This window comes from Antechinus flavipes, chromosome 3 (assembly GCF_016432865.1).
Source record: "Antechinus flavipes isolate AdamAnt ecotype Samford, QLD, Australia chromosome 3, AdamAnt_v2, whole genome shotgun sequence".
Classification (NCBI taxonomy): Eukaryota; Metazoa; Chordata; class Mammalia; order Dasyuromorphia; family Dasyuridae; genus Antechinus; species Antechinus flavipes.
In genome coordinates this window covers 479,484,677-479,494,803 of record NC_067400.1, presented here as the reverse complement: position 1 = coordinate 479,494,803, position 10,127 = coordinate 479,484,677, and the positions used below count along the sequence as shown (strand labels likewise).

At 40.2% G+C, this 10,127-nt stretch overlaps 1 protein-coding gene across 9 annotated transcripts; it reads left to right on the top strand.

Annotated features, from left to right (window-relative positions):
* Positions 1 to 4,848: 4,848 nt before the first annotated feature.
* Positions 4,849 to 9,727, top strand: TIRAP (TIR domain containing adaptor protein). 9 transcript variants are annotated; one of them, XM_051986715.1, is made up of 6 exons: positions 4,849 to 4,958; positions 5,511 to 5,569; positions 7,399 to 7,491; positions 8,264 to 8,842; positions 8,920 to 8,998; positions 9,126 to 9,727. In XM_051986715.1, exons 2-5 carry the CDS (start codon positions 5,560 to 5,562, stop codon positions 8,988 to 8,990), a joined length of 753 nt encoding a protein of 250 aa, XP_051842675.1. In that variant the 5' UTR covers positions 4,849 to 4,958; positions 5,511 to 5,559; the 3' UTR covers positions 8,991 to 8,998; positions 9,126 to 9,727. The 9 variants fall into 9 exon arrangements, with proteins under 9 accessions (XP_051842675.1, XP_051842676.1, XP_051842674.1 ...); XM_051986716.1 differs by lacking the exon at positions 8,920 to 8,998; XM_051986714.1 differs by having other exon boundaries at positions 8,920 to 9,727.
* Positions 9,728 to 10,127: the final 400 nt, after the last annotated feature.

Below are 10,127 nucleotides of genomic sequence, written 5' to 3'. Positions count from 1 at the left end.
TCAAAACCCTCAGGAATCATTGGATTCTCTGAGACATGATAAGACTGTTATAAGACTTGAAAATCCTCAGGAATCATTGGATTTTCTGAGAAATGATAAGACTGTTGCAGGACTTCAAAATCTGCTGGAATCATTGGATTCCCTAACACATAAAAAGACTGTTGCAGGACTTCAAAAATTTCCAGGGATCATTGGCTTCCCTGACACGTGAAACATTGGACAATAGATTGGTTTGGGACTATCTCTTGGCTGCTGAAAAAGGCATATGTGTGACTGTTGTTTACATACCCTTCTTCTAGGACTTCTGGAAATCTTTTACAACACAATGTTGATTCATATTGTTTGTTATATCACTATTTGCATGTACAATTCATGTTTGTTGCACCACATTGAGCCTGCACTGATTGTGGGGAGAGTCATCACTAATAGCCTGTGCATTATTACTATGTGCTTGTGTAATACCTCCCATGTTGATGGGTTTGTACATACTTGTTTCTAATAAGATCCTTCAGCCCAGAAACCCACTAGCAATCCCCACTTCCCTTTGGTGCTTTTCATCTCCCTTCCTGAGAAGTCAGGGAGGGCATGATCACCTCCTTTTGGGGGCTTCTCACCTCCCTGAGAAGTCAGTGATGGCATGACTACCTGTGTTCTAAAACAACAAAAAGTGGAAGATGTAATGGGCTTGGAACTCTTGAGTAAATGCACTGAGGTCAGGACAGCTGAGCACTTAAGGCTAACTACTGATTGGATGATACTCTATGGATATGTGCTTGGGGAATGGCCCTTCACACTATCCTGTGCTGGCTCGATAATTGGTATATACAGAGAATTGTAGGAGGGACTAGGGTGTGGAATAACACTAGCCAGGGTCACTCTGGGCGGGAGACAAAGAAGGAAGGTTGCAGAGATTCTGCTTCCATCCAATTCAATCCTACCCCTAAAGGTCAAGAATAAAAACTAAGGACTTTTGCTTATCCTGACTCCGGCTGATTCTAAGGTATCCAGGGTGCTAATGCGGTCATCACAGAATCTCGAGTCAGTCTGGCTTCTGAATAGTAAAGGAGTTTGAGTAGATCAATGTGGTTAACAAAGTTATTAACTACTATTCCATTTAAATAGGTTGGCATCAGATTGTGAAGGGCTTTGAATACTAAAGTAAAGTGTCTGGACTTTATTCAGGAAGCAATGAGGATTCGATAAGGTTTGTGAACAGTGATGGATCTGAATCTGCCAGCAGGTGTGTACCACAAATTAGAAGAGGAAAGATACTTCAACAAAGGAGGGCTAACTAGGTGGATGTTGAAGAAGTTCAGTCCACAATAAAATAAGTGCCTGAATTTGAATAACAGCAGACATGGTAAGAAGGGGATTGGTAGCAGAGATTGTAAAGCTTGACTACCGGATATATGGGAGGAAAGGGATCAAGGAAGGATCAAAGTTGGTTTTATAGTTAGAATGACTGGCTAGAGAAAGAGAGGTCAAGAAGATGGATAGAGTTAGGGGAGAAATAAGTTCAGTTTTCCATGGTATGAGTTACTTTCAGGTAGAAAGATCCAGTAAATTTCTGGAAATACTAGTCTGGAATTCAGGTGAAAGGTGAAAGTTAGAGATGTATCTGCAAAGAGGTGATCTTTGAAACTGGAGTAGAAAAGGTTCCCAAAGAAGAGTCAAGAAAACACTGATAATGTCTAAGGATTTAAAACTGAAAAGGGCCTCAAAGGTCATCTTTTCCACGTGTCCTTTTACAAAGTAGGAAACTGAAATCTTAAGGGATTGAATAAACATGTTTAAAGTCACTTAGTTTAGTAGCAAAGCCAAAATTTGCACTCCTATTTTAACTCTAAATCCAGTGTTCTTTCCAGTACTGCAGGGAAAAGAAAAAAGAAGAGACAAAAAGGGAGCAGTTAGGGAGATGTGGAGAACTGAGTCAGTTGTGTCTTCACAAAGACCAAGAAAAAAGAATTAACATTAACAATGCTGCAGAGAAGGCAAAGAAAATGAAGACTGAGAAAATGCCATTGGGTTTGACAATTAAGAGGTTATAGGTATCAAACCTAGCTGACAGAAGCACCACTAGGCTCCCTTTCCCAGGTCAACAAATTGCCTAGAAAGGATAAGACTTTGTCTCTCCCAGACTCGGATTATTTTGTTAATCTCCCAACCCCTTGGCTTTTTCCATGGATTTTTACTTGTTATGCAAAATAACTTAAAATGGATACAGTGAGAAGCCCTAATCTCTCTCTAGTGGACCTGGGTCAGTCCCTCTGTCCAGCCTCTCCCTCCTGCAGCTTAGTCAAGCTGTCTTAGTACCTATATAAACTTTGCTCCTATTCCTCTCCTTTCATAACCCAGTACTTGTGATGTGGCACCTCCAACTGAAACTCACTTTCCCTGATTAAAGACTTTTATGTTGCTATGTTAGCTATTTTCTCTTCAATTCAGGTTGATACAGCTTACCTTAGAGGGAGGTTTCAATCAAACAATAAAGCCAATAGTTGAGGAATGAGGGAGGAGTGATTTAGGAATAAAGACAACCAGTGGGTTTCTCATACTAGAAATTTTGTGATGAAAAAAAGTGAAAAAGATGAGACTGTTGCTTGAGGAGAGAAATAGAATAAAGGGTAGGGATTTTGTTTGTGGCACCTTTGAATGACATCAGCCTTCTATTTCAGTAACTAAAGTTCATCTGCACAATTGTGGCTAAAAAGCAATGAGACTGACTTTCGTAATGCTAGGGGAGAGCTGCATGGCCATCAGCAAAGGAGTATAGAATAGGAAAGACTGGAAATTTAAAATAAAAAGAATGATTAATAGAATAAAGTACTGGAAGATGAAGAAATGAAAGTAATGATTTGCTTTAGTAGGGAAAATGAGAGAGGAGGGAAGACATTGTAAATAGATTATATTACAGATATTTTAAAGTGGAGGAGGGTATTGAGGAATTTTACATTAAATAACTCATTCTCTTCTGTAAAGTAGGAAGCACAATCATTGACTGAAAATTTGGAGTGTGGAAGCAAGATTTCGTGGATTAAAAGAGAGAGATTTGGAATAGCCTCTGTGGCGAATGAGGGAGATGATTTTAAAAAGCAACACTACTGCATAAAGGATCCAGCTGAATTTATGAAGTCTAAATTTATAATGAATGAAAAATAGAAGGCTATACTACTTTCTCCATCAAGACCCTGCACCCCCTGAGTAGAAATGGTTAAAACAAAGAGCAGGACTTACTAATGAGATAAACAAGATAGAGGTGATAGAAGGTCAAATCCTAAGATGGTGGAAAAACCAACCCTAAAAAGCCTGACCACAGGATGGATGCAGGCTGAGTAGGGTAGTCATAGATTCCATAGCAAGGATAGTGGACTGATAAAATAAGTAGGAATTGAGGCAGCATTGTGTGACAGCTGATGGAAACTGGTCTTGGAATTATAATTCTACCTCTGAAACCTACAAGGTATAGTAATATGCATTGATGATAATCATTATGGAGTGTCTATATTTGGGAGGTGGCTGAAATCCTGTAATGGAGGTGATTGGAGGAATTTGAGGAATCATGTACAGTCCTCCAAAATAGAAGAAGTTGGAAATAGAAAAAGAAAATTGTGAGATAGATGCTGAAATAGTTGAAGAAGCATTTCCTGGAGGTTGGTAGGTAGGTGATTTCAATTAGGATGGGGAAGGGGTGGTTTAACTTAATGATATGGACTTCAAAGAATGAGAGGTTGTTGAATAATGATTGCAAAAAGTCTGGAATAGGAGGAAGACAGGTGAAGGGATGCTATGCACTGACATCCTGAAAACTGGAGAGGAAAAGTTTCAGCCTCTATAGGAGTGGATTGCCTAGGACTTTGTATCCTCAATAAACAGCCAGATTCCAGTTAGTGCTAAAAGGTATTAAAAGCAACTGAGGAAAAAGCCAAGAATTTGAGGGATTTTGCAATAAAAGGAGGCCACTAGGGCATATTGGAGGTTTAAAAGGTTGTGGACCTTTCTGAAGAACAATTTTGAACTATGTCCAAAGGACTATAAAACTGAATGCCTTTTGATCCAGCAATATCATTTCTAGGTCTGTATCTCAAAGACATCGAAGAAAGGGAGAAAGGACCTATTTGTACAAAAATATAGCAGCTCTATTTGTGGTCACTAAGAACTAGAAATGAAAGGGATGTCCATCAACAGGGGATTGGCTAAACAAGCCGTATATGATTCTAATGGAATATTTTTGTACTATAAGAAATGATGAGCAAGCTGATTTCAGAAAAGCCTGAAAAGAGCTGATGCAAAGTGAAATTAAAAAAAACCAAACAGGAGAACATTGCACATAATAACAACAATATTGTTCCATGAAGAATTGTGAATGACTTAGCTATTATCAACAATACAAGGATCCAAGACAATCCCAAAGAATGCTCAAGATGAATACTATCAGTCTCCAGAGAAAGAACTGATATTAATTTAAAACAGACTAAAGCATATTATTTTTCACTTTATTTAATTTTAAAAATTCATTTTTCTTTCGATTCTTCTTGTACAAAATGACTAATATGAAAATGTTTTACATAATTGCACATGTATAACCTGTACCTGATTGCTTACCATTTCTGAGAGGGAGGGGAAGGAGAAAGGAAAGGAGGAAGGGAATTTGAGACTCCAAAATGTTTTTTAAAGAATAGTAAAATAAATAACTGAAGGAAGTTCTGAATTTCAGTTAGAAATTTTGAGAGACAGACAGAGACATAGACACAGAGACAGAGAGCGAGAGATAATGAAGGTTTAATTCTTTCAGGGAAGGACTCAAGTCCAAGGGCTTCTTAACTTCCGTCTGAAGCTACGTCTGCCTGAAACCACCCTCCTCTGACCACTCACTTCCTTTCTGAGCCAAGGGCGGAGCCAGCGAAACTACAACTTTGACTGAGTCTAGGTGGGTGCCCTCCTGCCTCTTCCCCTCCTTGGTGAGTCCTTGGGTTGAGGGAAGAGAAGTGGGAGAAAGGGGGCGGAGAGGGAGGGGATACCCTACTATCTCCTAGGGAATGACTTAGGGGGTTGCAGCTAAACAGTCTCCTGATTTCTAAGATGGACAAGCGGGGAAAGATACTTAGAAAGACAACTTTTCAAAGTCGCCAGGTTAAGGCAGAACGGGACTGGAGGCGTTCCCTAACCGATACCGGACAGTAGCCCTGAATGAGAAATGGGGAAGAAGCCTTGAACTCCAGCTATGTTTTTGTCCAGAAAAGACCCTTTCTGCCCCTCTCTGCTTTGATGTTCTGTCCCACTTCTGGCAGGATTCTTTCCTCCATTCCACCTTCTTCCTCTTCCCCTCTCCTTTCAACTACTCTCTGGCACCTTTTAAAAAAAAAAAAAAATAAAGCAATCTGATTTCCGTCTTGAGAAAGATGTCATTATCATGGTTAAAAAAAAAAAAAAAAAAAAAAAAAAAGCTCTAGCAGCCAGATTGTTTTTTCTGGTGTGTCACTGTATATCTGTCTCACTTGTCTCCCCTTTAGGCACTCTACCTGTCTCTCCTCATGTGCCCGTCCACACAGAAAAAGGCACATGGCTGAAGGTAAGAAGCCCCTATCTGTCCTCTGCCTCTTGAAATGACTTTGTATTATGTTGTTATTTTGTACTTACTAGCTTGGACATGTTATGTCCTATCAGTGGTATATATAAGCTCCTTGAGAGCATCAAACCCAGTATTTTATACTTATTAAGTATTTAATAAATATTTGTTGAAATGAATCTTTCAAGCTTTATATGTAGATATATCTATATTCAGAAAGAGAGAGACAGAGAAAGGGAGAGATATAGGAACTTCCTCTTTAGAATCCTTAAATTCCTTTCAGAGTATCACCTTCTACATGAGATCTTTCCTGCTCATCTCCCCTAACTACTACTGCCTCTGAAAATGCATAGTATTTATTTCGTATGCATATATATATATATATATATATATATTGTCTCACCCAAAAGAATGAAAGCTTTTTGGAGACAAGAGCAGACCACTGCTGGATTAAATTTCACAATTTGAAAGCATAGCTTTTGGGCATAGTTCCTAATTGCTCTCCAAAATGGTTGGATCAATTCACAGCTCTACCAATAATATATTAGTGTCCCAGTTTTCCCACATCCCCTCTAACATTTATCATCTTTTCCTGTCTTCTTAGCCAGCTTGAGAAATATGTAGTGGTATCTCAAAGTTGTCTTAATTTTCTTATCTCTGATCAATAGTGACTTAGAATATTTTTTTCATATGACTAAAAATGATTTTATTCTTTGCCTGAAAATTGTCTATTCATATCCTTTGATCATTTATCAATTGGAGAATGTCTTGTATTCGTATAAATTTGAGTCAATTCTCTATATATTTTAGAAATGAGGCCTTTATGAGAACCCTTGGATGTAAAATTTTTCCCAGTTTTCTGCTTCCCTTGTAATCTTGTCGGCATTGGTTTTGTTTGTACAAAATCTTTTAAATTTAATATAATCAAAATTATCCATTTTTCATTTCATAACATACTCTAGTTCTTCTTTGGCCACAAATTACTTCCTTCTCCACAGATCTGAGAGGTGGACCATCTTTTGTTCTTCTAATATGCTTATGTCTCTAATACTCTTTATGTCTAAATCATGAATCCATTTTGATCTTATCTTAGTATAGGATGTTAGGTATAGTTTTGGACTAATGCCTAGTTTCTGCCAATTTTCCCAGAAATTTTTGTCAAATAGTGAATTATTATCCCAGAAGCTGGGGTCTTTGGGTTTATCAAACACTACATTACTACAGTCATTGATTATTGTGTCTTGTGAGCCTAACCTATTCCACTGATCAACTATTCTAATTCTTAGCCAATACCAAATGGTTTTGATGACTGTTGCTTTATAATATAGTTTTAGGTCTAGTAAAGCTAGGCCACTTGCATTTGTATTTTTTCTCATTAATTCCCTTGAAATTCTTGACCTTTTGTTCTTCCAGATGAACGTTTGTTATTATTTTTTCTAATTCTGTCACCTAGTTCTATTTCTGCATCCATGCTTAGTAGACTTAAACAGTCCAGGTTTGCTCACCACACTGGTTCTAGGACAAGTGACCATCATGACCAACAAGGGCATGTTGAGTTTGTTTGTCCCTGGATCTTGGAAAATCACAGATTTTAGTGCTGTGATCAAGTCTTAGTGAAAAAGGAATCTGCTAACTGTGGGTGAGTCCCAGGGGAAAATCAAGAGACAGAATCCATATGGACCATTAGGACAGAAAGGGGATATTTAGGAGTCTGCTCACCCTCTGAAGCCAAGGACTGTCCTAATTTAGCATGATAGTATCTGTGACTATCCTTCACAGGATGATTCTTCCATGACTCTTGATCTGGACTGAGGCTTCCCTTCTCTCACCAGTGGTCTGCCTCCCCCAGATCAGTTACAGGCCCAAGTCAAGGGGCATCCATCTTACCTCCATTTCCTTGTCAGGAGGCCTGCATAGGATGGCTGGTGAGTAGAACTAGACTGCTTTAGGATTCAGCTCCTCTATCAAGGTAAGAGCTGAATATAGGCTAATTTACTTATTGTTTAAATATAGTTCTTATATCTTGTGGGGGAAGGCCCCTGGGCAGAAATCCCAGGCAAACTAGGAAGTGAGAGGCCAATAACCCAGCTTGGCCTAAAGAAATCGGAACGATTTACATTCTATTTTTGACTTTGTGCTTTTTTGGCCTTGTTTCCCCATTTGTAAAATAAGGAGTTTGGATTAAATGATCTCTAGCCTTATAACTACCTCCTCTAAGTTTAAAGTTTGTAATAAAGTCTTTACACCTCCTATGGGGAAAAAAGGTTGCTCAGGTATTGTCCAACCAGTTTTTTCTCTGGATTTTTCCTGGTTCTAAAAGGTCTTCATGATCTACAAGTCCCTGAGTTGCATGCTTCAGGCGCAGAGATCTGTCCGCTCCCATTTTGATGCTTGCCCAGCAGAATTCAACTTAGGGAAGCACCAGATTTCAACACTTCCAAATCCTTCTGGCCCTAGAAAGTTTTCTGGGAAAAATAAAAATCCTTGTGGGCTTTGTCTATCTAAACCTCAGAAGCCTTGCTGCTGCCTTCTCTCATTCCTGTTTCTTCCTTTCTCTGTGAAGACCCAGGCTTTACTGGGACCATATCTACGACAGCTGTCCCCTTCCCTTTGTTTTGTCTTTTCAATGCAAGTTCTCCCTCTCTTTCTGTCAAGATTATCCCCATTCTCTGTTACTCTGCTCTTTCACTCTCTCAGGCTGGTTCCGACAGATCCTCCATAAGCCCAAAAAACGCCACGTGCGGCCGGACACCAACACCAAGGATGTGCCAGAGCCACCTTCCCAAAGCAGTTCTCTACCTGAGACTCAGGAATCTCCCTGGGTTCCCACCCCAAGCCCGGCAGACACAGAGAGCAGGAGCAGTGACTCTCGTTGGAGCAAAACGTACGATGTGTGTGTGTGCCATAGTGAGCAAGACCTGATGCCTGTCCAGGAGCTGGTCTCTTATCTGGAGGATGAGCCCAATGGACTGCGATGCTTCCTGCATCTTCGGGACGCGGCCCCAGGTGGTGCCATTGTGTCAGAACTGTGCCAGGCGATGGGCAACAGCCACTGCTGTGTACTGTTTATCACCCCCCATTTCCTTCAGGACCCCTGGTGCAAGTATCAAATGTTACAAGCACTAAGTGAGGCCCCGGGGTCTGAGGGCCACACCATACCCCTGCTGGCTGGCCTGGCTCGAAGCGATTACCCCCCTGAGCTCCGATTCATGTTCTACGTGGATGGCAATGGCCTTGACAACGGATTTGGAAAGGTCAAGAAGACAGTCTGGCGTTGTAAGCAGCGTGGCAGTGGGGGAGGTGGGATGAAAAAGACCTTGAATACACCTGAAAGTTACTTTGGTTTCTTTTAGATAGGGATGGAGACCCCTTTGGGAAGGGGCCAGGGAGGGACTTCAAGGGTGAAGGACACTGGTCTGCATGAGAGAAAAGGTACAGAAGGGAAGGGGAGGAATGTGATATTGGGAATAGTGAAAGAAAATGGCAGTGACCAGTTTGGAGAAGGGCACCTTATTTGCAAGGAAACTGAGTCCCATGACTCTGCTCAATTTTTTTCCAGATCTGCAAAAATTTAGCTGAGATGTATATCCCATCTTCTCAACACGGAGCCCGGGATGTCAGAGCAAGACTGGACTTGGAGCTAGAGGGGACACTGAGAGTCTCCCGAAAGCCCTGGTGAAGAGCCAGGCAGGTATCATAAAGATTCGTAACATCAACAACGTTTTTATTCTGTCTCTGAGATAGTCTGTATAGCTGGCTTCTCCAGTACTCAGGGTTTCCCTTCCCAAGAATTCAGCTCTGGCCATGGGAAATTCAAGTTGCTGCTAATGTTAACCCCTTAGGGTATTTCTTAGGCAGAATGAATGTTATTTTGGTTTCTGCCCGAAAGGGAGTCTTGCCTCCACAATTTTACATGAAGCCTATCACATATCTGTATGTTCCTCTCCTCGTATATGAAGACATTTGTGTAACTATCTCTGCCCAAGAAGAGAGCTATTGATCTGCTCCATCAGACAGAATACTCTAAAGTCCTCCAGATAAACTAATAAATTCTGACTCAGTTGGAGAAAATGTAATTGATACCAACTCCTCCTTACATGTAACCCTCCTATTTTCCCCTGCCTTCTCCAATCCATCTTCATAAAGCTCTTTAAATAAGAATCCTATACAACATTTTTTTTTGGAGGGGGATGTATGCCAGGACCTTGGAATTATAAATCAATAAGCATCTATTAAGCACTGGGGATACATTAGAAAAGGGGGACAGAAGCTCTCAAAGAGCTCACGATCTCATGGGAAGAAATCACATAGATATTATATAAAGAAATTAAAGACCTGAATAGAAAAATCATTTTGAGTGGAAAAAGGAAAGGGACAGAGTTGTAAGGAGAGGGATGGAGAAGTGGGATATGTAGAGAGAAATGTCTAGAACCTATATTCAGTACCTAGGATTACAGCCAATTTGATCATCCATCCTTAATTTGCTGGTACTGTATCAAAGTTATCTAGGTGTCCTAGGTAATTTTGATACAGTACCAGCAAATTCTACAGTGATTAGTGA

Excerpts from the sequence above, each read along its gene's own strand:
- TIRAP (XM_051986715.1), top strand. Across the intron at positions 7,492-8,263 it reads AGGCCTGCATAGGATGGCTG|GCTGGTTCCGACAGATCCTC; the intron begins GTGAGTAGAACT and ends TCACTCTCTCAG. Across the intron at positions 8,843-8,919 it reads CAAGAAGACAGTCTGGCGTT|ATAGGGATGGAGACCCCTTT; the intron begins GTAAGCAGCGTG and ends GGTTTCTTTTAG.